The sequence below is a fragment of the Lissotriton vulgaris genome, chromosome 8 (genome assembly GCF_964263255.1).
Source record: "Lissotriton vulgaris chromosome 8, aLisVul1.2, whole genome shotgun sequence".
NCBI lineage: Eukaryota > Metazoa > Chordata > Amphibia > Caudata > Salamandridae > Lissotriton > Lissotriton vulgaris.
This window is the reverse complement of record NC_141696.1, coordinates 332,654,001-332,681,912: the sequence shown is the minus strand read 5'-3', so window position 1 is coordinate 332,681,912 and position 27,912 is coordinate 332,654,001. Positions and strand designations below refer to the sequence as shown.

Here is a 27,912-nt window from a genome sequence, read left to right as displayed (position 1 = left end):
CTGGGAGAAAAAGCATCCTATTAGTACTTGTGTTGCCCCCTTTTGAGAATGCACCACCATCCACCTCTATACCACTGTTGCTGCTCCAAACCTTCCTTGGCACTGTCTCCTGACATTGGAGCCTACTTCTCCGATACAGGACCCAGGCCACCTGCAACAATCCCAGGCTCCTACGGTCACATAAAGCAGTAAATCTTCAGATGACAGATAACAGAGAAACAGCTTTTGTAATGTCAGCTCTTCCATCTTCAGACCTCCCCCTTCCACATTACATTACATCTAGTCCTTCCACATTAGGTGAAATGTGCCCTGCAGTCATAGCATTGACTGAAGATGTCAGACAGCACAATGCTGCACGCTTAGCTCAGGGGCCATCTGTGTAGATAAGTACATTTATCTACTGTTGATTCTTACATTGTATAGGCTGTAAGGGAGATCGTAAAAAAAAGCTATTGAACAAGAATGGTGCAGTGGCTGAGCCTAGGTTCAGTGCATTATGAATTGTAATTCCCTCTAACTATTTTGCCTGAGACCAAATACACATCTGACCCCAGTTTTCAGTATGAAAGGCTATCACAATGGAGAGTAGACTTTCAGGGATTTCCTTGTTTGCTGTTTTCCTCTATATTAACTTCCAATCCACTTAGTCATTTAAATTGTACCTTACAACTACTTATACATCCCCTGTTTTTGGATTTTTGCAAAACTTAGCCAACAACAAAGATATGATAACATTGTTCAACTGGGATTAGTCGATTGGCCCTTGCTCATGCTTCAACCCCCACCCTCACCAGCAAATGGGCATATGTATATATTTCTGTAGTAGGGGATCTCTGTGTATAGTCATAATCTAGTGAAAAGTCCCGCCCATGTGCGTGGACCCCAGAGCAATCAAAAATAATCTCTTAAGGTGTCGAAAAATGCAGAACTGCACAGACACTTAAGAGAGAATTAAAGACAGATAATGCAGCCTATAAAACCAGGCTACAATGTCCAGTACTTCAGCTAGAAATTCCACCAAAAATCCACAAACAGCAAAGTCTGTCCAGATTTCCCTTGCTTCAGCAGCAAAAAACCCTCTGGAACGATAGCGAGGAAGACATGGACAGACAAGCCCCATAAGCTGCCATTATGTGGCTCAAAACAGGATACTGTGCCTTTAAGAGAACTTTCCAGAACTTCACAGTATCCCAGAATGCACTGCAAGTCCCTTTTATTTTCAGTTCTTTTTTCCGGCTCCTGCAAGCAGGACCCTGGAGCATTGAGCTCTCCCTTTTCAAGGGTTTATTGGTGATTTTTCACTTTTGTTTCAAGTGAGTGCTTTCTAAAGTACTTTGGTGGTTTTCTTAATGGTTTTTGCACCCTTTTGATGTCAAATATGCCTGCATTATTTGACAAATGTCCGGAGTGCTCCAGGAAGAAGGCCAAATCAGATCCCCATGAGGTGTGTGTCCTCTGCCTTCCCTCTTCCCATGTCCCAGAGGAGTGTGTGATTTGTCAGGGCTTCTCTGACAGGACCCTGAAGGACAGAAAGAAGATCAGGCTTCAGGGTCTTGAGGAAAGAAGGCTGAAGGCGCAAGTTGGGTCTGGAGGGGCTTCCTCTGCCCGTGCTGAGGCCTCTGGGGGGCTCCCCAGGGGCAGGAAGACCAGCAAGCGTCCCCATTCTCCGTCTGGGTCGATTGCACCGACTACGGCGTCGAGAGGGATACTACAGTCTGTTCCCCGTCGTCTGGGGCGAAGCGACGTCGACGCTCGACGTCGAAGGAACTGAACAGACCGCCGTCAAAGTCTCCTGTGACGATTTTGTCATCGTCCTCGTCGAAGTCATCGTCGAGTGATCGACGTCGAAAGGCCCAGCGTCGGCGTTCGGCGTCGAGGCTACACAGCCGTTCGCCGTCGGCGAAAAGGAGAAGATCGTCGTCGAGGAGATCCTCGTCATCGAGAAGTAGATCGCCGTCGAGGCGCAGGTCACCGTCGAGGCGAAGGTCGCCGTCGAGGCGCAGGAGGTCGCCGTCGATGCGCAAGAGGTCGTCGTCGAGGCGGACGAGGTCGCCGTCGAGGCAAAGTCACTCGCCGTCGAGGGAGAGACGGTCGACGCCGAGGAAAAGACGCTCGACGTCGAGGGACCAACACTCGCCGTCCGGTCGCCGTTCTTTGACGCCGAAGAGACGTGCAAGGAGGTCTGACGCCATGGGAGGTTCGCCAACATCCCAGGCTGGAAAAGAAGGCGGGCTTGGTGTACTCCGAGGTGTATACCCCGTCACAGAGGACGGTTACACCCCCGCCTCCATTGCCGAGGGGTCTCCCTCCGAGGGCCCCTACTCCTCCTCCTTTACCACCACTTCCACAACCTGTACCTCGACCTCAGTTGTCAGAAAAGCCACCTCCGGTCCCTCCGAGGCCGGTCTCACTGCCCGGACTTCCGACCCCTCCCAAGGGGACCCCTAAGCCGAAGGCCCCGGCCAAACCAAAGGCGCCCGCTCCGGTGGAACCGGCGGATCGCCCGAAGGCAAGGAAGTCGCAGTCACGCTCCGGACGGAGAGGGGGATCGAGGAGTCGACGTAGATCCTCCACCAGGTCAAGACGTCGCCATAGGATGCGGGGATCTAGGTCCCGCACGGACTCCTCCAGGTCCGGGACCAGGACCTATTCACCGACCTTGTCGTAATCCCCAGGGACAAGGGTGTCTCCGGTGGACGACATCAGCACGTTCCAGGATGTTCTCCTGAGGGGGGCTGCAAAATTGGGAATCACGGTGACGGCTCCAACACCCACGACGTCTGTGATATTTGAAACGCTTCACAAGAAGCATTTGTCTCGCCCTCTACTGCCACTAGTGCCTGGTTTGGTAGAGCCTGCGGAGGAGCTGTTCCTCACGCCAGCGGTGGTGAAGGCCGCTCCCTCCTGACTTCTGAAGAAGTACAGGGCCCCGCATTCGGACCCGGCTTTTCTGGGGATAGATCAGGTGCTTGACTCTGTTATATTGACGGCGGCCAGGAAGTTACATTCTACCTCCCCGTCCTCAACAGTGCCGCCCGATAAGGAGAGCAGATGGATCGACTCGGCTGGAAGTAAGGCTTGCGGGACTGCATCCACGGCCATGAAGGCGTCCAGCAATGCGGCGTTGCTAGGGCGGTATGACCGGGCCCTGTGGGACTCCCTGCAACAGTTCTAGGAACTTCTGCCACGAGACAAGAGGGAGGGCTTCCAAGAGATTCTCACAGAGGGGATGCTGGTGTCAAACCAGGTCATCAGCACGGCTGCGGATGTCTCTCTTTTGGCTGCCCATGGGTACTGTCATGGGATCAAGCAGCGGCGCCATGCTTGGCTCAGGCTCACATCACTCAAGCCGGAGGCCCAGCAGCGGGTGGCCAATTTGCCCTTTTCCGGGGAAACCCTATTCGGAAAGTATGCCGATGCTGAGATGGCCCGCATGAAGAAGCCCAAAGAAAGGAAGGCCTACTGCCCGTTCCAGAGACGGTTCGGTGCACAGGGAAGAGGACGAGGTCAGTCTTCGGGACAGCAGCAGCAACAACAGCAGCAGTTCCGGAGACCCTTCCTGAAGCGCCAGAAGGGTAGAGGGGGACAGCAGTCCTCTACAGCGAACAAGGGCCCGGCCGTGTCTCGACCCTGAGCGGTTACTTCCCCTACATCCGTTACCCGCTCCGGTGGGGGGAAGCGTTCAATTTTTTCTGGCAGAGTGGAGAAAAATTACTCAGGACAAGTGGGTGCTGAATATTGTTTGCAATGGATACAGTCTTTGGTTCACCAGCCCGCCTCCATTAATTCCTCCGGTCAGCTCGCGATTTCAACTGCTCGAGCTCCAGGCGGAGGCCGATATCCTGTTAAGGAAAAGGGCGATAGAAGATGTACCTCTGTCTCAAAGAGGAAGAGGTCTGTACTCCCGGTTCTTCTTGGTTCGCAAGAAGGACAAGAACGAGTTCAGGCCCATTCTGGACTTGCGACAGGCAAACAAGTGGATTTGCAGAGAAAAGTTTCGCAGAGAAAAGTTTTGCATGCTGTTGTTGCATCAGATTTATCCTCAGTTGCAACAGGGAGACTGGCTATGTGCAATAGACCTACAGGATACGTACTTCCATGTGCCCATTGCACACAAACACAGGAAGTTCCTGAGATTTCAAGTCGGCACCAATCGTTATCAACACACTGTACTGCCATTGGGGCTGAAATCTGCGCCCAGAACATTCTCGAAGTGCATGGCAGTGGTAGCAGCACACCTAAGGAAGAACAAGGTGTTTGTCTACCCGTACCTGGAGGATTGGTTGATCAAGGCCTCCTCCTTCTCGGAAGCTCAGGCACACTTCCAGAAGACGTGCGTTCTCTTGAACAAGCTGGGGTTGCACAGCAACATGTCCAAGTCTGTCCCGACTCCGGTCCAGTGCATTCAGTACTTGGTAGCCACCATCAATACGCTGTCAGCAAGCGTGTCTCCTTCGGAGGAGCGACGGTTATCACTCCTTTGGAAGGCTCAGGCTCTTATTACCACTCCATCTACAACAGTGAGGACGGTGTCTTCTCTACTGGGATCGATGGCCTCTTGTATCTTCCTAACGCCACACGCACTGCTGCACATGAGACCGTTGCAGGAGGGCTTGGAGGATCAGTGGGATCAGAAGAGAGGGTCTTGGGATGACAAGATACGACTGTCTCTGCATGCTCTTCAATCTCTGAAGTGGTGGTGTTCAGCGAGGAATCTCCTCAGAGGGGTCCCCTTCCACAAGGACATTCCCACTCAGACTATCGTGACGGACGCTTCTCTCCACGGTTGGGGGGCGCACTCCGGAGACTTACAAATTCAAGGAACTTGGTCCCTGATGGAGTCCACGTATCACATCAATTTCCTGGACCTCAGAGCTGTTCACTTGGCACTGAAGGCCTTTCATCCGTCCTTTCAGACCAACTCTCTGCTTGTATAGACGGACAATACGACCACGATGTATTACCTCAACAAGCAGGGGGGCTCGAGATCACGCACTCTGTCGCAGGAGGCGCAGGCGATCTGGAACTGGCTTCTGGCCAGAGGAAACGATAATGGCTACCCATCTGCCAGGTGTGCAGAATGTTCAGGCAGACGCACTGAGCAGACTGATTCAGGAAAACCACGAATGGGTCATAAACGACGAAGTACTAGGAGACGTCTTGGCAAGGTGGGGAACTCCAGACGTAGATCTGTTCGCCACCGCCGAAAACAGCAAATGCCGAGACTTCGCCTCCAGGTACTACCAGCAAGGGACGCTGGGGAATGCGCTATGGATCAACTGGTCGAACAGCTTTCTGTACGCTTTTCCACCCATTCCCCTGATTCCAGCGGTGCTCATCAAGCTGTCCCGGTCCAGGGCGCGGATGATACTGATCGCCCCGGAATGACCCAGACAGTGGTGGTTCACGGACCTGCTTCACCGGTCTCTCCTTCCTCACATACGGCTGCCTTGCAGGCTGGACCTTCTCACGAAGTTCGGGGGGCAGATGTTGCACCCCAACCTCTCGTCTTTGAGTTTCGTGGCATGGCTCCTGGGATAGTGCAATATGGCCATTTGAATCTTCCCGGAGATTGCATGGACATACTGAAGGAGGCTAAGCGACCTTCCACTCGGACTTTCTATGCTTACAAGTGGAAGAGGTTTTGTATCTGGTGCTTGTCCAAGAACTATGACCCTACGAAGTGCAAGGAAGACGTCATCCTTCCTTACCTTCTACATTTGGCGCGGTCTGGCCTTAATGTTCATTCCATTAAGGTTCATCTCGCTGCATTGAGTGCCTACAGGAAATGCCCTTCACAGACTCCCTTCTTCCAGATCCCTGTGATCAAAGATTTTTTGGAAGGCTTGAAGAAAGTATTCCCTCCTGTCAGGCTTCCTTCGCCTTCATGGGAATTGAATGTGGTGCTGTCCAGATTGATGAAGGAGCCTTTTGAACCTATTCATAAGGCTTCGTGGCAGCACCTGTCCTGGAAGGTGGAGTTCCTCGTGGCCATTACATCGGCACGCAGGGTGAGTGAAATTCAGGCGTTGTGTTGCCAGGAACCTTATACTGTATTTCATGCTGCTAAGGTTGTTATTCGTACTCACCCTAAATTTCTTCCCAAGGTTATTTCTGATTTTCATGTCAACCAGACTATAACTTTGCCTACGTTTTTTCAGAACCCTTCATCTCCAGAGGAAAGGTCTTTACATTCCCTGGATGTTAGGAGGGTGTTGAAATTTTATCTGGGTAAGACAAAGATATTCTTAGGTCAGACCAATTGTTTATCAATTATGGATCGGTCAGGACGGGTCTTGCTACCTCTAAACAGTCCATCTCGAGGTGGATTGTGTCCTGCATATAACTGTGTTACCAGAAGGCTAATAAGACCTTAGGTGGTCCTGAAAAGGAGGGCATATCAAATTCGAGGTCTTGGAGTTGGCGTTTAACCGCAAGGGAGGAGCTGCACTTTGCATGTACTCGCAGTGTTTAATTTGGAAAGAACGTTATCTTCACGTTATCCACCGTGATCTCCTCCAGCTTCCGTGCTTCCCGCAAGACAGCATCCCTGTCCATGAAGTGTAATAAGCGGCAGAACAATGGTCTGGGGTAGGAGCCCTGTGGCAGCCGGTGTAGCGGGACTTGTGGGCGCATTCCACAGAGAAGAACTGCGAGAAAGTATCCTGGGGCAGCAGCTGTTGCAACCATTGCTCCACATACACTACAGCATCTGATCCCTCCGCACTTTCTGGTTTCACTACTACACGGATATTATTGCGACAAGAGCGACCGTCTGTGTCCTCCATGAGAAGCTCCAGGACCTCCACTAGCTTCAACAAATCAAGTTCACAGGCTTTAGGTTGCACCTCTACCAGGGTCCGCTCAGTAGTGTGCACCCTATTCGTTAGTTTGCGGTGGCCAGCATGGAGCAGCATCAGATCCGTTGTTACCGCAACTATCCGAATTTCCAAGCTTGTCTTTGGCGTCTCCAAGGTGGTACCAATCTTGGCCACTGCTGCGAGAACTGCATCCAGTTTGTTGCTTGGGGAAGGTGCGTGTGTGGAGCCATCAGTGGATTCAGACCCGCTTAGTAGCATATCCTGTTCCATGGAGGGCTAAGAGAATGCACCTTTTGTGCCCATGCACTGGCGCACCATCACTCCTAGTGCCAACAAACCTGCTGGATCTAACTCTGCACTACAGGTCGGGCCCGCTTGCCAGCATCAAATAAAGGGAGGCACACGCCAGAATGAGCAGCTCCAAGCAGACAGAAGCACAGTATAAGCTGGTGCGTAGAGAAGCCAGGACGGCGCTACACAGAGCCAGGTGGCGCAGGCAGTAGGACGACCAATCCCAGTGATTATCTGCGTGTCTCCCCAGTATCAGGACAGCAGATGTCAAGGTGCTCCGGACGAAGAGGGCCTGCTTACCAGATCTTATTAATGTTCATGAGCTTGGCAGCATGAGCAGCCCTGACAGTATGTACCAGGGTGTTCTGGTACCTCAGGACGTTGCAGGTCATGTCCTGGTTTACTGCCACTCTGCAGTTTACTGCCGGGGGCAGCCACCTTCTTCTCCCCACCCAATGCCAGTGATCAGAGTCTCAGTGCGAGCAGCGCACAGTTATCCGACTCCCAGACGTAGCAAAAGAGGGGCCCACAGCAACGCCGAATGCAGTGGTGCCCTCTCCTGTGGGCACAACAGGGAAGCCAGACGGCACGGAGAGGGCCTCTGTAGGTGCAGATGCCGGCTCCTGACAGGATATTCACAGGATAAGCTGGGGTAGAGCACGTCCGCCATGATTGCTGCCTAAGCCACACCCCCAATTGTAAATCTACCCCATAGTCTGTAAACACTACTTAATGGTCTCCTTTAGGGATGGACTTCTTAAATGTCTTAAAAGGGAGCCATGAGGGACAGCTACTGAGATTCTGAGCTCTTGTGGCATTGCAGTCTCATAATTTAGCAAAGTTAAGAATACATCTGTAAGTCTTAGGATCCTCCTACATTGACATACTTTCCCCTGTTTCAACGTGATTGTGCTCAAAGTTGTGTATATTATTTTTATCTAAATGATTGCTGATACTAAAGGTAATGTAAATGCATATTCAGTGAGATAACGCTAATAAGTTTGTGGATGGTGTTCTGTTCCCAGTAACATCCCAAAACTTATTGTGTAAAATTATCTAAAGTGAGAACCGCTTTTTGTTTTAGAGCCAAGATGAAGATATTGATGCAAAAATTGACAAAGAATTGCAAGAGGATGAAAACCATGAACTATTGAAAGTGAACCAACAACATGATCCAAAGCCATTGACAGAGGAAAATCTTTCAAAGGAAGTCATCTCAGACTCGGGGACATTCTTAAATCCCCTAAACTCAGAATCACATTCCAGCTCTGAAGCAGCTCTGCAAGACACAGAACCAGATGACCTGCCTCTTCCAGATGGTGATTTCAGTGATCAAGATGAAGAAGCAAAACGCTACATTGCAGAAAAGATTGAAATGGCAAACAGGCTGCTGGAGCACGAGAAGCCAGTAGATGACAAAAGAGAAAGAAAACTAAAGTTCAAGGATAATCTGATCGATTTAGAAGTTCCACCACTAGAATTTGATGAAAACGATAGAGAATATAGTTACAGTGAAGATGATTCATTAAGTAAGATGTCAGTCCTTAATATACATGATGAACTAAAAGAGGAAAATTCATCTCTTCTTCAAAATGACTCTAATGATCAGAACAAAGATGGAAAGGTTCTCGTAGAGAAAGACGGAAAGTTTGAGCTCATGAGTTTACGTGATATTGAGAGCCAAAGCTTTTTACCTAAGATAGATGGTGGGACTAGCGTAAATGAAGAACCAATAATATCACCAAAATCCTTGCATGGAAATGCTCTTGGCAGTCCCACACCCACAAAAGAGGAGAATCCAATGCTGCTGCATTCAAGCACTTTAACACCACCGGTAGAAGTTGTTTCTTATTTACCGCAGCCACCACCTAATCCCAGAGGTCGACCAACCTCTGCCACCCATGCAATTAAAGGAAGAAGAAAATCTCCCAGAAGGGTGCAGTCTGCAGATATGCCACAACGAAATTCAACGTTTTCACTTTCACCTCAACAAAAAGAACGGAAAGAGAAGATCGAAAAACTGAAAAATGAACAAAGGAAAGAGGTGAGCATTAATTACATTTCATTTTTAATATATTGTCATATAGAATTGTGTCACCATTTGATAAGAGTACTCTACCATTGGCAACACTGAGTACAGGTGAGCGGTCAAATTACAGACATGGAAAACAAAGACTGTGACAACCTTTGTTAATGTTCCTCAAAAGTGTTTTCATGATGTGTGCTGGAAAAATAGGTTTTTACAGATGCATTTGTCTCGCTTTATAATGTCCAACTGCACAGGCTATCATCATTCCAGGTACATATGTATCTGTGCAATATGTGTATATATTTAGGAATGGCATAGAAACCACTACAGCTGCCTCGTCAGCCTCAGGTGATTAAAATCAAAATCTAAAGACAAAAACATTCATATAAACATACAGAATCCCTTACCTCTGGACAAGTCCCCTCCATTCTTAAGGAGACGCAACTGATTCCTCTGCTAAAAAAAGCCGGTGCTGACACAAGATTCTAAAGAATTACAGGCCCATATTTCAACTGCCTTTTTTAGCTAAAATACTAGAACATCATGTGCTGTCCACCCTCTCTCACCACCTGGAGAGTAACTCACTACTTGAACCCAACCAAGCTGGGTTTAGAGCCCACAACAGCACGGAATTAGTCATGCTATCCGTGCTAGATGACCTGCGTCTTAAAACGGATAATAAAGATCCTTGTGCCCTGGTGCTACTCGACCTCTCCGCGGCATTTGATACGGTCAATCATGACCTCCTTCTGTCGCGGTTGGGGGAGTTTGGCATCAAGGGCACGGCCCACACCTGGCTGACCTCGTTCCTTGATGGACGGGTTCAGAAAGTACAACTGGATGACCTGGTGTCAGAGGCAGCTAAGATTACATGCAGCATCCCTCAGGGCTCAGCCCTGTCCCCCTTGATGTTCAATACATATCTGCAGCCCCTCATTTCATCTCTGAATCAGATGGACTGTAATATATACAATTATGCTGACGACACCCAGATCATCATTCAGATAGGCAATTCCCCCGCGGCAGATCAAAAATTGAAGAATATTCTAAAATTTACCGTCAACTGGATGACGGCAAACTTTTTAAAGATCAACCTGGACAAGACAGAGGTTCTTGCTATCACAACATCATCTAGCCCTTGGTGCGACCTCCTATGGCCCTCAGAATTAGGCAATCTCCCAGTACCGGCAACAGCAGTAAAAAGCCTTGGCATAATTATCGACACAAATCTCACTATGTCACCCAGGTCTCGGCGGTGGTGGGCACCTGTGTAGGCCTCCTGAGACAACTGCGCAAACTATCTCCCATCCTAAAGGCGGACACCCTCAGAAGAGCAGTGTCAGCTTTAATTCTGGCCCGACTGGATTATGGCAACGCCATGTATTTCGGTATTCCGAAAAAACTCACCAAAAGACTTCAGATCGTCATGAATGCCATGGCCTGCAGGATCACTGCAAGAATGGACGTGTTCTCAGACGCGGAGAACCCTAACCTAGCCTTCAGGATTTCTCCCTTTCTTGAAGAGGAGAGCACTAAGATGCCAGTCAAGGTTCCTGGACCTGTGGAGGCACCACTTGTAGGTCAAGAACTCACTCTAGGATATGTTGGAAGGGCTCAAGGAGGTCCAGTTGCAGGTCCAGTTGATGCAGGTCAGCTAGGCAGTTCCATAGAGGCCTCTGGCGCTTTTTGTGTCCCTGTAGCACAGACAGGAGGTCAACCAACTGACAGCTGGAGTAACTTGGGTTAGCCTGGAATTAAGTGAGCAGCTCCAGTCCTTGTCAGAGAGCAGGGCAGCCTCAAGCAGCAGTGCAGTCCTCTGAGGAACAAGGCAGACCTTAAGCAGCAGGGCATTCCTCTGGGGAACAAGACAGTCCTTGTTCTGTAATGTCCACATATCCAGGAGTATACTGAAGAGTTTTATAAAGGTCCACTATTTATACCTGGTGCCAGCCTTTGAATTGTGAGGATTCCGTATACTACCCCCACATCTCGTTTTGGAAAGTTCTTCTTGTCCCTTGTCAAGACTCCAAGAAATCTGGGGTGACAAAATCCTTGTCTCAGGTGCTAAATGTAAGCCCTTTGAAGTGTAAGTAGGGCAGGGAACAGCTTCACGCACAGTCATCCTTGCAGTAGGGCCCTTCCTGTCCACATCAATAGGGTAATCCAGTGCTAGCCAATGAGTAATAGGCCTTGTAGTAGAGAAAAACGGCTTGTAATACTTAAACACATGTATCCTACTTTTTAAACACATTGCACCCTGCCCTATGAACCTGTACGGTCTACCTTAGGGATGACTTGTATGTATATAAAAAGAATGTTTAGGACTGGCAAAAGCTTTATTATGCCAGCGTGAAATGGCAGTTTTAAACTGCACTACAGGTTGTGTGCAGGACTAATACGTGTTTTAAAAGGCTATCTACTTTAGTGGGTAACACAATGAGTGCTGCAGGTCTACTAGTAGAATTCAATCTACAGGTCTGGGTATAGGGCATACATGTAGATTAAGTGTGCCAAGCCAAATCTGCAATGTTCGAGGAGAAAGCACGACCACTTGGAATATGCGATGTAAAAACACAAGTGATACATTGCATGCCATTACAACTCGGTCTTTACAACGACTGCGTTGTTACATCGCACACCATTACAATGCAAGTTGTTACAGCGACTTGCTGTAGGGGGCGCTGGATGTTGGAATAATATCATTTATTTTTCCAACTCCAGTCCGTGCAAAAGTAGGGAAGGTGTTGGATCTTAAATCCACCACCTTATTCCCCCTACAGCAAGTCATTGTAACGACTTAAGTTGTAATGGTTTGCGATGTAACAACTCAGTCGATGTAAAAACCGCGCTGTAATGGCATGCAATGTATCGCAGCCGATGTGAAGGATGTCTCACGTTTGAGGCACCTCGATCAGCATTGATTGGGGTTTTGCTTGAATGCGTTGGTGAATGCAGCTTCGAGGATGCTTTACGGGAATGAGCTTTCGCTGGCAGCCCAGAGCATGACTCTCGATACTGCTGGAGGCAGTCATTCACCTGCGGGGACACTCTGCTATCAAGTGCAGGTGAGATTGAACTGTTGCAAATGCTCCTCATATCCATGATTTAAGCAACATGTGTGTGCAGGGATTGAGGGGCGTGTCAGAGCTGCCAGGAATGTGCTTAAGCTAAATGTGTAACTCACACAGCTCTGCAGCACTGTTAGGGAGCTTCCGCACCCTCTCCAAAGCAAAAGAAAGAAAGAAAATGTATATCGTTTTTTGTTTGTAGATAAAACAAAGAATTACATGTTCAAATCCAATTGTTCCTGGCACTGAAGGGGCCTACTTTTTAGGTTTTGCTTACGCTGTGCTTGTGATTAGGTTTTGCCTGTACCACCCCTTATATTGCACACCTGCTTACCAACGTAAAACTTACCAAAAAACTGTTTTATTATTAATCACATAGGGCCTAGGCAAAACCTAATGCATTTACCAATGCTTGTTGAAGTTGATATTATAAAGTGGTTATGTGTCATTGTAGCTGCCTGCAATTTGAGTGCTTTATTGGGTGATAATTTCTTCTTGGCACCTTCATAAAAAGTCATGGTAAAATGCATGGTGCAACTGAAAAGCTTGCGTGAAAAAAGACACTAGTAAAACAGCCACATCAATTAATGGTCATTTTTGGAAACAAATGTGTCCATCTGTTTTCTTTTCTTTTTTTACTTTGTTGCAAATGCTTACAATAAAACAATGTGAAATATTTTAAAACGTAATCACCACACCAGCATGCCAAGGCCGTACCTGTTTTCTTTGCCATTACTTGTTTTAATTGCTATAGCGCTGGCAGGGAACAGGGGTGGAGGGGTGGAGGGGCGAGGGGCTGGGGGACAAAATACAAAAAGAAAATACCACTTACCTCCTCACTGCTTCGATTGCTCCATCGGTGTCTCTCTGCTTCTCCGGAACCAGGAAGCACACAGGCTCCCCTAAGCCAATTACAACGCAGCGTTGTGATTGGCCTGAATGCCGTGGTTCGATGCTCAGACGGGGACAGTGAGCCTGTGCATGGTCCCCACCAGGCTGTGGATTACAGCCTGGTGGGGGAACATGCATAGTGTGCATGACTGTTTGGCCGGCCCAAGACGGCAGGCCAAACCGTCATGCTCACTTGGAGTGTGCAAACCACCCCTCCCCTGTGCCAACCTCCCCGCCCTGCCCTAACCGAGCCCCGAACCTACGAAAAATAAAATGATAAAAATTACATTATTATCATTTAATTTTTTCTGCTCTCAGAGCAGTGGGGCAACGCTCCTCTGCCTTAGCGGAGGATCCACCCCTGGCCATGAATGCTAAATTTTCCTTCTCTTGTATGTACTTGCAAGTTCTCAGTATTTTTAAGTTAGAGACTTCTGCTTGAATCAGTTTATATTTAGTTTTCAAACATCATATCAACTCTTTGGATCTCATTATGTATAAATACCATCCATCTGAGCAGACAGTGTTTCGTTGTGCCCCGGAGAGAGAGAATCTACTTAAAGTAATCCGTCTCCATATTGGTTTTTGAGATAATGGTTTCCAGCCTGGAAAGCTGTTCCACCCTGGCTCCCCGGAGACAAAATAGTTGGAAAAAGTTACTGCCAGGTAAACTGAAAAAGGGAGCTAGGTTTGTCTAAAACAAGGCAGATTTGAAGCAAAGCGAAAGAAAATAAGGTGGCATTCGAGCCAGTGCTTTAAATGCGTTTGTCCTCCATTGTGCTGACTACCGGCACTTGTTAATATTTTTCCTTCGAGTACAGGAACTTCTCCTTGGCCAAAGAGAGTACCAGCACTCACACACACAGGCATACCACTTGCCACTGCTGGCAGGTGCCACTAACACTTAGCCTGCCAGAGAAGAGCATTAGTATGCAGCACTCAGACAGCTGAGCATCAGTAAAGTCCAGCGATCTGCTGTAAAAATATCCAGCTAGGGCTTATTTACATAGTTTCGAGGGACTGGGAATTAGATGGCAGAATTAAGAATTTGAACAAACATTGGCAACGTCAAAAGTCTGGCTTATAACTGAAAGTGCCACTTCATTAACCGTTGAGTTTGGCTCTACAGTCCACCTCAAAATACGTCCACTCGGTCACTCATCCGAGCAACCAATCATCAATCCACTGGCGATCCTTAATTTATCCACTCACCCAGTCACAGTAAAAGTCACAAATAAAGTCAGCAAGCATTTGCAAGGCAAATTAAAAGAAGAAAAACGAAAAATGGTACCAAATAAACATGGCTGCCATGTGCTTGCAATTCAGAATAAGTAAAAAACTTAAATCTAGCATTGAGCGGCCATCATGACATGATAAAGTGTGTAGTGATTAATTGCTGTGCCAATCCAGGTTGGCTGACGTTACTTATAAATGTGGGCGTCGTCTTGGAACGGTAAAACAATGATACACTTTGAATATACCCTTCAAAATGGTTGCCTGGTTTAGGAGCAGCGACCACTCAGAAGAACAAGTTACTTACCTTCAGTAACGCTTTTTCTGGTAGATACAATATCTGCCTGTGGATTCCTCACCTTGTGAATATCCCCTTGCGCCAGCAACATTCGGAAATTCTTTTCGTAGCTTTGCGCCGACTTGGACTTGGACGTCATAGAGGCACGGCATCGCTCGCGACTCCGCTGACGTCACCGACGCCTATATTGGGCCCACGCCGGCGTGATGACATCAGTTCCGCCCTTTTTTCCGTGCCTTCGAGGCACACGGACGGACCAATGACAGTAGAAATATACACAGTATACACAGTACAGATATCAAGGTAACACACACAGTGTGAAGCAAATGCAATAAAACATTTGAAATAAACAACTCCTTGACAATAAAATAAAACATTATAGAAACACTGACCTAGAAGACTGGACAATGGGGAGGCGGGTGGGTCAGTGAGGAATCCACAGGCAGATATTGTATCTACCAGAAAAAGCGTTACCGAAGGTAAGTAACTTGTTCTTCTGATAGCTACATCTGCCGTGTGGATTCCTCACCTTGTGAATAGAGTCCCACAGCAGTCCCCACTCCCGGAGGAGGCTGTCCACTCTTCTAGACCTGGAAATCCTGAAGAACAGAGCAAGCAAAATGACCGTCCCTCCTCACTTCGGAATCCAAGCAGTAATGCTTCGCAAAAGTGTGGAGTGAAGACCAAGTTGCCGCCATACAAATATCCTCTACAGGAACACCTCTAGCCAAAGCAGAGGTTGACGACTTAGCTCTAGTAGAATGAGCCCTTATACACTCTGGAGGCTCCTTGCCGGCCAAAGAGTAGCAGATCTTTATACAGAGGACGATCCATCTCGATAAAGTTCTTTTATGGACCGCTCTTCCTCTCTTGCAGCCAGCAAAACCAATGAAGAGTTGGTCTTCCAACCGACAGTCTTTAGTTCTGTCCAGGTAAAAAGACACCGCCCTCTTGGGTTCCAGACGGTGTAATCTCTCCTCCTCCTTGGAAGGGTGTGGGGGAGGATAAAAGGTAGGGAGGGTAACAGATTGACCAAGGTGGAAAGGAGTCACCACCTTAGGCAGAAAAGCAGCCCTGGTCCTAAGAACCATTCGATCAGCATGAATGGACAAGAAAGGGGGCTTAGAACTAAGAGCCTGAAGCTCACTTACCCTCCTTGCCGAGGTAATTGCAACAAGGAAAACTGTCTTAAGAGTCAAAAGCCTCAAAGGACATTTGTGAAGAGGCTCAAAGGGAGCACCCATCAGAAAGGTCAAAACAAGATTTAAGTCCCACTGAGGCACAATAAAAGGAGTAGAAGGGAACTTATTCGTGAGGCCCTTCAAAAACCTTAAAACCACCTAGATTTCTTCTTCTCCTTACTTCCTTTAAGCTTCGCAACAATAAGCTTAGCTTCTCTCTCCCGGAGGGCCTTAGGAGTCATCTTCCTGCAGGAACTGCAGTCTTCGACGTCGTGGTCGGAGCTAAGACACCACAAACAGCATTCATGCGGGTCCGTAATGGACATAGCCTTTCCGCATTCCCCACAGGCCTTAAAACCCGTCTTCTTCGACATGTCGAATGAGGAAATACAGAAATACTAACAAAGCAAAGTAACAAAGTTACTGAGAAAGCTACGGACGATTCACCTCGGAGGTGGCTTTTCTTCTTGGATTATTTTCTAGACTCGCTGTGTTCCGCCGGGACGCCCAGATAATTAATATAGCACACAAGCTAGAATGTCACCATTTTGCTTTGCACGTTTTTTTGTCACTTAATGCATCTTTCTTATCACCTATTTCACCAAACCTCACTAGTACTTCGTTCACCATTGGACACTAACAGTTTTCACATTCGCCACGGCCATTTATTCATAGTTCACGTATAAATACCTTGGCTTTTTAGTTCACTTTAAATCTCAGCCTTAACCTCAGGCCCTGTATTGCGTTAAAACAACGTTTTTTCGTTTGAATTTCCCTGTAGATTAATGGACCCCCTGAAGAAGAGCCACGGGCTCGAAATGCATCGGGGCTAATACTAAACTATGTCTATAAGATATAAACACGTTGTGTGAAATTAACCCTTTGGAATATCCAGAAACCCTTTGGATTGTATCATGTTTATGTTAAAGAAATCTTATCCTACGTTTCTAAAGATACAGATTACAAAGTGAATAAAACTTTGTGTCTCTACTAACGGACTACTTTGTTTAATTGCTTGCAAAATTATTTTGCTTACAGGAGTGCCCAAGAGCTCCACCTTACACTTCTAAGGTTCTTCCAGTACCATATTTTACAGCGCCACTTGGACAGGAGGCGATCACCTTGGGCACCCTAACACCCTGGTGAACATTTTTACCTATTATCTACCATTTGATATTACATTTTGAAGTGCAGCGGATCTCTCATTCATTACTAATTTCTCCACCTGTCCTCCCGCTCAGCACCCACCGTTTAAACATCATGTTGTACGCAGACATAGCCAACCTAACCAGTAACAAAGCTGACACCTTTGAATTCACTACAGAGGATACTGACAAAACATACACACTTATACAGGAGCCCGAGTGTATATCATCTAGCCCAGGTTCAGTGCAAACAAACATACGTCAACTTCTCTTCGCTGCCAAGTCCCACTGAGGCACAATAAAAGGAGTAGAAGGGAACTTATTCGTGAGGCCCTTCAAAAACCTTAAAACCACAGGAGATTTAAAAAGAGAAGGCTGGTCGGGCAAGCAGAGAAACGCCGACAGCGCTGAAAGATAACCCTTCACTGTGGCAACAGCAAGCCCCTGTTGCGCCCGAGATAGGGCAAACTGAAGAACATCAGATAAATGGGCACTCAAAGGGTCTACAGATTTCTCCCTACACCAAGAGACAAATTTCGACCACCTATAAGAATAGATGGACTTAGTGGAGTCACGCCTGGCTGATAAGATGACATCCACCACGTCAGGCGGGAGAGAAAAAGAACTCAGGTTGCCCTGTTCAATCTCCAGGCATGAAGGTGTAAGGTCTGGAGGTGGGGGTGTAGAACCTGCCCCTCCATCTGGGAGAGGAGATCTGCCCTGAATGGGAGACGGAGCGGCGGGTGAGAGGAGAGGTGGAGAAGGTCTGAGTACCACACCCTTCTTGGCCAATCCGGGGCAATCAATATAACTTGGGCCCGGTCTTGGCGAATTTTCCTCAGAACTCGAGGAATCAAAGGTATGGGAGGAAACGCGTAAAGGAGTCGTCCTTCCCAACTCAACTGAAACGCGTCCCCCAAGGCTCCTTGAAACGGATACTGGAGACTGCAGAATAACGGGCAGTGAGCATTCTCTAGAGTGGCAAAAAGGTCCACCTGAGGAGTTCCCCACATCCGAAAGACGTGACGAACCACCTCCGGATGAAGCCTCTACTCGTGGTCGGCCGAAAACTGCCGACTGAGACTGTCTGCACGAACGTTCTGAACTCCGGCCAGATGATTTTCCATCAGACAAATCTGATGGTCCTGAACCCAGGACCAGAGACGCAGAGCCTCTCTGCAGAGACACTGCGACCCCACTCCTCCCTGCTTGTTGATGTACCACATCGCGGTCGTGTTGTCCGTTAGGACCTGAACCGACTGACCGCGAAGGGAAGGGAGGAAGGCCTTGAGCGCCAGACGTATCGCCCGCAACTCTAGAAGGTTGATATGAAGCAACCTTTCCTCCGGAGACCAAAGACCCTTGACCTCCAGATCCCCCAGATGAGCACCCCACCCTAGAGTGGATGCATCCAATATTACCGTGGCCACCGATGGAGGAAGTTGAAAAGGCTTTCCTTACGACAGATTGCCTTCCACGCTCCACCAAGACAGTTCCGCCGCAGCTTCTCTGGAGATCCTCACTGACTCCCTGAGATCTCTGTTGTGCTGATACCACTGCCTGCGGAGGCACCACTGGAGTGCCCTCATGTGCCAGCGTGCATGGTTGACCAACAGAATGCAAGAAGCCATCAGACCGAGCAGACGTAAGACCTTCAGGACTGGAACAACCGCTCCATTGAAGAATAAAGGAATCATTTCCTGTATGTCGCGAATCCTTTGAGGAGGAGGGAAAGCATGACATACAGTAGTGTCCAGTTCGGCACCTGTGAACAGGTTGCGCTGGGAGGGCACCAGGTGAGACTTGGGTACATTTATCGAAAAACCCAACCTGTGAAACAACTGAGTTGTCTCTTGCAGATGATGGAGCACCTTCTCCGGCGACTCCCCCTTGATCATCCAGTCGTCCAGATACAAGAATATTGGAATCCCCGACCTCCTGAGATGAGCTGCCACCACTGCCATCACCTTGGTGAAGACTCGAGGCGCAGTAGTAAGACCAAACGGAAGGACCGCAAACTGGTAGTGCTGCGACCCAACCATAAAACGGAGATACTTTCTGTGCGACTTCCAGATGGGAATATGAAAATACGCATCCTGCAAGTCGATCGACACCATCCAGTCCTCTTCCAGCAGCGCTTGAAGAACCTGTGCAAGGGTGAGCATCTTGAACTTTTCCTGTTTCAGGTAAAGGTTCAAGATCCTGAGATCCAGAATTGACCTTAACCTGCCATCCTTCTTGGGGATCAGGAAATACCGGGAGTAGCACCCCTGACCCCTTTCCTGCTCCGGAACCACCTCTATCGCACCTTTCCTGAACAGTGCCAGGACTTCTTCCTGCAGGAGAAGCAGGTGGTCCTCCGAACAATAACCCTGGCAAGGAGGGTAATTTGGGGGAAACTCCCGAAAGGGAAGAGCATACCCATTCCCCACGAGATTGAGAACCCAAAGATCCGATGTTATCAATTCCCAATCTCGTAGGAAATGGGTAAGCCGGCCCCCCACTGGGCCCACATGATCCGGAATGGCGGATCTAGGGCTGCTTTGCTGCGTTGGCAGGGGGCTGGGAAGGGGAAGAGGAGGAGGAGGAGGAGGCTTGACGGCCTCGAGAACGTCCTCTTTGTTTGCCCCGTTAAGACCTGTACAGCGTGTTCTGCTGCTGCTGTGGCTGCTGCTGCGTAGATTTGTAGGATCGAAAGGAAGATCTGCTAAAACCTCTAGTACGCCTTCCAAAAGTGCCCCTGGTCTGAAGGCCCAATGACTTGGCTGTTGCTCTGCTGTCCTTAAAACGTTCTAAAGCAGCGTCTGCTTTCTTGCCAAACAAGCCAGAACCATCGAAAGGGAGATCCAACAATGTAGATTGGACATCTGTAGAAAACTCACTAGACTTCAGCCATGCAGCTCTCCTCGTAGCTACAGAAGAGCCCATGATCCTCGCCACAGAGTCCGCTGTGTCTAACCCACTCTGAATCACCTGCCTTGCTGCAGCCTGAGTATCAGAGATAACTTCCTGGAAGTCCTTTCTATCCTCCTTAGGTAATTTGGGTACCAACTGTTTAACAGTATCCATAAGGGCGTGAACATAACGACCCATCAGGCAGGTCGCATTTGTGGACTTAAGCGCCATACTAGCAGAGGAGAAAATCTTTTTAGCAGCCTGATCCTGCTTTCTTGACTCCTTTTCCGCCGGAACTTGTGGAAAAGCCCCTGATGATCGTGTGGAACAGGAAGCCTGTACCACCAAACTCTCAGGAAGAGGGTGAGTAGATAAAAATTCTGGGTCATCTGGAGCAGTCCTGTACCTCCTGGCAACAGCCCTAGACACAGCTGGAGTTGATAAAGGTTTCTTCCAAACCTCTAAAATAGGATCTCTTAGGGCATCATTAAAGGGCAGCAATGGCTCAGTCACCGATGAAGGAGAGTGAAGAACCTCCGTGAGTAGATTTGACCTGAACTCAGCAGTAGGTAATGCAATGTTCAACAAATTTGCTGCTTTTTTAATCACAACATGGTAAGGAGCCACATCTTTAGAGGGTTCATCTGATACTGAAACCAAATCCCACTCAGGGGACAGTTCAAGACCACTGGCCACCGAAAGATCCTCATAAGGATCATCAGGATCCTGTAGCTCACCCTCCTCCAAATACTCCTCACAATAGCTCTCTTCTTCCATCAGTCTCTGAGCTTCACGCTCGACCTGTGCTTCACCCTCGAAGCCGTCGGATCCACCGTCGACTCCACTGAAGTCGGAGCCGGCGCCGAGCATGACGCCGGGCGAGGAAGACTTCCACGACATCGATCTGGATTCGGCATCAGAGATGATGGAACCGGCGTCGAAGGATTCGGAGTCGACGACTTCGGCGTCGATGGCTTTGGAGACGAAGGCCTCGCCGGCGTCGGAAGATGCCAATGCGGCGCCGGAGCCGGCATAAAGGGCATAAAGGGCGCAGGGGCATAAGTTTGGGGGACACCCAGTCCAAATGCCATCGGACCCGTGGGACCAACAGGCATCCCAGAGGGGTACATAGCCCTGGAGTAGATACCATACATCGCATTAAGAAAATGCGACGGATCCTGACCTGGAGCCGGGAAGGCTGGAAACGAACCCTCAGGTGGATCTCGAGGGCGCGGAGTCGATACGACGTCGACCTCCCCTTCAGGCTGGTGCACCGGAGTCGACAGACCTTCGGGCAATGGAGCCTCACTGCCTCCAACTGTCTCCCCCTCACCTTCATCCTCCCGATCCGGAGAACGTGCTGAATCCGGGGATGGAACCGCCGTCTGCTTCGGCGAACCAGGGGAATTCGCATGCAACGCACCTCCGACGTCATGCTCTTCCAAAGCCGAAGACACCACTTCTTTCTCTACCAGCTTCACCTGCGACTTCGGCTTAGAACCCGAATCTTTCTTGGAACGATGTCGGGATTCATGAGATATTTTCCTATGCTTCTTTTTCGAAGACCTTGAAGCATGGGCCGAGGACGAATCCGAACGCGACCTCGAGCGAGATCTTGACCTCGAGCGTCGAGTCCGCGACCTAGATTTCTTCTTCTCCTTACTTCCTTTAAGCTTCGCAACAATAAGCTTAGCTTCTCTCTCCCGGAGGGCCTTAGGAGTCATCTTCCTGCAGGAACTGCAGTCTTCGACGTCGTGGTCGGAGCTAAGACACCACAAACAGCATTCATGCGGGTCCGTAATGGACATAGCCTTTCCGCATTCCCCACAGGCCTTAAAACCCGTCTTCTTCGACATGTCGAATGAGGAAATACAGAAATACTAACAAAGCAAAGTAACAAAGTTACTGAGAAAGCTACGGACGATTCACCTCGGAGGTGGCTTTTCTTCTTGGATTATTTTCTAGACTCGCTGTGTTCCGCCGGGACACCCAGATAATTAATATAGCACACAAGCTAGCATGTCACCATTTTGCTTTGCACGTTTTTTTGTCACTTAATGCATCTTTCTTATCACCTATTTCACCAAACCTCACTAGTACTTCGTTCACCATTGGACACTAACAGTTTTCACATTCGCCACGGCCATTTATTCATAGTTCACGTATAAATACCTTGGCTTTTTAGTTCACTTTAAATCTCAGCCTAACCTCAGGCCCTGTATTGCGTTAAAACAACGTTTTTTCGTTTGAATTTCCCTGTAGATTAATGGACCCCCTGAAGAAGAGCCACGGGCTCGAAATGCATCGGGGCTAATACTAAACCATGTCTATAAGATATAAACACGTTGTGTGAAATTAACCCTTTGGAATATCCAGAAACCCTTTGGATTGTATCATGTTTATGTTAAAGAAATCTTATCCTACGTTTCTAAAGATACAGATTACAAAGTGAATAAAACTTTGTGTCTCTACTAACGGACTACTTTGTTTAATTGCTTGCAAAATTATTTTGCCTACAGGAGTGCCCAAGAGCTCCACCTTATACTTCTAAGGTTCTTCCAGTACCATATTTTACAGTGCCACTTGGACAGGAGGTGATCACCTTGGGCACCCTAACACCCTGGTGAACATTTTTACCTATTATCTACCATTTGTTATTACATTTTGAAGTGCAGCGGATCTCTCATTCATTACTAATTTCGCCACCTGTCCTCCCGCTCAGCACCCACCGTTTAAACATCATGTTGTACGCAGACATAGCCAACCTAACCAGTAACAAAGCTGACACCTTTGAATTCACTACAGAGGATACTGACAAAACATACACACTTATACAGGAGCCCGAGTGTATATCATCTAGCACAGGTTCAGTGCAAACAAACATACGTCAACTTCTCTTCGCTGCCAAGAGAGAAATAAACCAACGCCAGCACGCTCATTTGCTACCATAAAGTATCGAGAATACCGAGAGGCTTGCGAATACCTCTCAAATCTACCCTTTGCAAAAATAATATCTGATTTACTGAAAGGTGGTTTGGAATTTTAAACAAGTGTTCACTTGCTTTAATTCTTCTAATTGTGGAAGAGTTGTCTAAAATGCTTGAAGATCTCACATCCGAAGTACACAATTGAAAGAAGAGTTAAGCACCAAACTCACACCTGAAGAACTAGGTCAAACACTCGAAGACGTGAATGTGCAACTAGAAAAATATACTAAAGAAATAAACGAACACAAGCTATGCAAGTTCAAAAGGGACACTGTGGACTATAAGCTTGGGGAAGTGTACAACTGGGCGGAAATCTATGCGGCTAGAAGGCAACAAAGATCCCACTTTAATAAATCCCCAGATGGCGAAACCTCATCTTCAGATGATTCCTCACGCACCAGATTCCCTAGACAAGACTCGCGTCAACCGCCACGTCAAGACAACAGACAACAAAGTAGCATTTCTACAAACCAACCTACTGCTACAAGCACTGGCCCGTTGCCTTTTTTAGGATCATAAGTAATGCTGCCAGCAAGGGATTTATTTTGGATAATTGCTTTCTAGTTCAGGATATGATCAAAATAATTCTCAATGATCCTGTCTGACTAATCAGAAACTGCAATAATAAATGGATATCCAAGAGTAGTCAGAGTCAATCAACTATCTTAGATCAATACATCATGAAAATTAAGAATTGAAAGAGACACGGAGTAGCAAAACTTTTGATAAAAATGGTGATTTATAGAATGCTTCTTAAATACAAAAACAGGGTACAGATAAACAATTGCAGGTCATAGACACAGCTCAAAGCAAATGAAATAAAGAATTGTAAAATCAGCCTATATTTCATTCATGAAGGGAGTCCAGTCCATTATAATACAGGGAGGATGTCCATTATCACATTATCATAAATACGTCTAGAGACACAGATTTTTTGATATGATTAATCTGATATGGATTTTGTGATATTAATTTAGAAATGTAACTGAAGCACTTCAATACATGACAATTATTTAATTTGTTATGTTCCTGTTTTTAGGGGTCACAACCGCTGATCTACTGTATTGTCCTGAAGAAGGTCTCACAGATTTATTCTACTGTAGAACGAAAGGTCCACTACTGAGTCCTATTCCTGTAATTGTGATTAAAACATACAGATGACGTATTTATGATAATATCCATTTATTATTGCAGTTTCTGATTAGTCAGCCAGGATCATTGAGAATTATTTTGATTTTATCCTGCACTGGAAAGCAATTATCCAAAATAAATCCCTTGCTGGCACCATTACCTATCATTCATATACGCCCAAGCCAGTGGGTTGATTGGGGTTTCCCACTCCCCCCTCTTTTGAATTTTTTAGGATCAGGCACCAATGCAACCGGCGATCCAGGAGGACACAGTTCAACAGACTCTCAGCACTCAATAGCAAAGTCAACACGGAGTCACAGAACTTAGTCATAAACATTTCCCAATCCAACATTTCAATCTCACAGATGAAGGTGTTACAAAAAGGCATGTCCTTTGTTCCTACGTACACCACCAATGACTTAAAAACACAAATTAGTTTTTATAAATTCATGCAGACACTTAAATTAAAACACTTCTTCACCAACGTCTGTGAACCATCACTCGCCGAGCACGAGCATACCATCATGGACTTACGACCTACAAGTTCCTTTTTGGCTCCGGTTAGCCACAAGACCCTTGACTTATTTGAGGCAGTTGTGCACAAAGACCTGCAAGTCATTAATAAGAAAATTGTACATACCAAACCAAACCTTCCTAAGAACGAGAAACAAGCCCTTACCCAACTGGCTACCAACAGTGATATCACCATCTGTAAAGCAGATAAGGGCGGTGCCCTAGTGATATTGGATACCCAATTTTACCTGGATAGTGTAAACATTCATCTACAAGACACTAATACCTACATGGAAATAAACATGGATCCCACTACTGAATACTCCACTACTCTCCAGTCTCTCATTGGCAAAGCAGTGCTCCATGGAACCATCACGGATAAAGACAGAAGATACTTGGTCAAATCTCCTCCTCAAACCCCGTACCTATACATGGTTCCAAAAATTCATAAACGCCCGTTGAAACCACAATTTAATCCATTGTTAGCACATGCTACTCAATCCATGAACCCATTGGTACTTACATAGACAAGCATCTCCAATTTTCAGTCAAACAATTGCCCAGTTACTTACAAGACACTACAGACTTCTTGACCAAAATCAAAGACATCACCATTGATCCTACAGCACCTGTATTATTATGTATGATCGATGTAAATTCTCTATACACATCCATCCCTCACAATTTGGGCCTCCACGCCATCGAAGCCGCTCTACTCAAAACTCAGAAACCCCCAGATTTGCAACTATTTCTAATGGAACTGATTCAATTGACATTACTACACAGCTACTTCAAATACCGGGATAAATTTTACATTCAACTGTCAGGCATCGCCATGGGCAATTGTGCGGCTCCATCATATGCCAATCTGTTCATGCATGAGTACGAGACTGAACATATACTCACAGTTCCACACTGGCAAGATCACCTCAAATCATACTATTGATACATTGAGGACATCTTCCTCATATGGACAGGCACTGAAGAACAATTAGTCTCAGTGACAGAATACAATTTACTCACAACATCAGTGCTTCCAGGATATCTTTCTTAGATGTGGATATAAAAATAGTTAACACCAATCTGGACACATCGATCTACATCAAACAAACTGACCGAAACAATTTTTTGCATTACTCAGGTTTCCAATCAGCCAAGCCTCAAATGACATCTACCCTATTCACGACTGCTCCGGACTAAAAGAATAGCATCTACTGAAAACGCTTACAAACATGACAGTACCATCATCATGAACAAATTTTTGAACAGAGGCTATCCTAACCAAATTGTCAAAGCAGCTAGTGACAGAGTAGCAGAAATTGAACGCACCACCCTACTCACACCGACTGTGATTTCAAGTTCAGTAGAAACCAGGCAATGTATTTGTTTCCAAATTTTCAACTAAGAGCCAACTTATCAAACAATGCATCATCAAACACTGGCAAGTTCTTCAACTAGAACCGGATTTCAATCAAATTTTTGAACATCTTCCCATTTTCGCTTATCAGCGTTCAAGAAATTTACAATCCATGCCGAAACCTCGTTCCACAGAACCTACCACATACAAGGGCACAATTCCGTGCCATAATTGCACTAACTGCCATAACATCATTCAGGTAACAATGTGATGCACCCTACTCAAGGTACTCCCATTGGCCTTCGGGTGAATGCAACTTGCGACACCACCAACGTGGTATACCTCCTAAAGTGTTCCTGCGGCTTACCTTATGCGGGTAAAACAGAACAGAAGATAAAAATCAGACTCACAGAACATCACAGCAACATTAGAAACAAGAACCTTAAATCCTGCGTGGCAGCTCATTTTACCCAACTGAATCACAACGCAAGCCAAATCCGCTTCCAAATCTTGGAGGTAGTAAGAAAACCCACAGGCATTGACCCAATTTTTTTTTTACTACAAAGAGAACTATACTGGATTCACAAACTCAGTTCCACCCATCCGAAAGGACTCCGCGAGAGACTGGAATATAGTAGTTTCTTATAATGTTGTTCTCTCTTGGCATCATTCCTCTTTAAGCACTTTGGCCTCTACTTCTTCCCATCTTTCACTACACCCCATTACGATCCATTTCCCTTTCTTCAAATATAGCATTTGTTTTAGTTCACTCTCTCTAACTTTGTTTACTTTTTTATCTTTTTTATCTTTTTTCTTCAACTTTAGTATTATCTTTACTTCAGAGCACAAGAAGCCTCTGCCACACACACAACCCTCGGGTTGATTTTCCACCTACCCAGACTCAATCACCATAAAAAATTATTTTCCCCTACATGGTTTAGCACATCACCCTAGTCTTTGGTCTCAACCCTGTTACTGTTACTTTCTGCTCTTTTCCTAGCTTTGAACCACTATTTTTCTGTTGGTACTCTCGTAGTTACCTACGCCATTGCACATTCTTCATCTCTTCATTTACGCACCTAGCTACATTTGTTTTTCCATTCTATACTGTCACCATTCAACTATACCTCTACCACATTCTTGTTCTGTTTCTTTATTCTCTCATCCCAATGTCTGGATAACATTTGTTTTTTTCTTTTACTTTCGTCCGTTATTTATGTTTACTGTGTCTATATGATTCATAATTTTTCACATTTTTGTAACGTTTCCTCTACTTCTTTATCTCTATTGTATTTCTGTTTAACTCCTCAGTCCTTAACTCGTGATGTTATTATTTACTTTCACCCCATTCTCGGAGCATTGTAATAGTCCTGTTTCAATTTCGCTCTTTATTCACTCTTAATACACATGCGCGAGATTGCACAACGCTTTCTTCCGCGTTGCTGCACGGTGATTCTGGTTCCAGCGTCTTAACTCAAACACGGAGCACATCGGTTCTCATCACTAAAACACAGCGGTAAGCATAACTGCAACACTTCCGATTTCTAGCATACTACTAATTCACCTCAATTCTTGGATTATTTTCTAGATTCGCTGTGTTCCGCCGGGACGCCCAGATAATTAATATAGCACACAAGCTAGCATGTCACCATTTTGCTTTGCATGTTTTTTAGTCACTTAACGCGTCATTCTTATCACCTATTTCTCCATACCTCACTAGTACTTCGTTCACTATTGACACTAACAGTTTTCACATTCGCCACGGCCATTTATTCATAGTTCACGTATAAATACCTTTTTTTTTTTCTTGTCTTTTACCAGGGACAGAACCTCACCTCTATTAACTGTTTTGTAGGCCTCCCAAAGTATCCCTGCCGAGCTTACACTGCCAACGTTTTCACTAAAATATTGATCTGAGAGGCGTATAGTCTCCTTTTTCACGCACGGGTCCTTGAGATACCACGCGTTAATGGGGGCACCTTTACCTGCCGACGGCCCACCGTAGTCTAGCCGCAACCACACGGGGGAATGATCAGATATACCTCTGCTCATGCACCCGGTTTCCCTGATGT

The 27,912-nt window shown here is 46.7% G+C and overlaps 1 protein-coding gene across 2 annotated transcripts in view; it reads left to right on the top strand.

Annotated features, from left to right (window-relative positions):
* The window catches only part of CCDC181 (coiled-coil domain containing 181), a 307,289-nt gene that overhangs the window by 154,775 nt on the left and 124,602 nt on the right, over window positions 1–27,912 (top strand). For both annotated transcript variants that reach the window (XM_086934091.1, XM_086934090.1), the window contains exon 3: window positions 8,197–9,156. In XM_086934091.1, coding sequence (XP_086790217.1) covers window positions 8,197–9,156 — 960 coding nt within the window. The remainder of the gene's footprint in view (window positions 1–8,196; window positions 9,157–27,912) is intronic.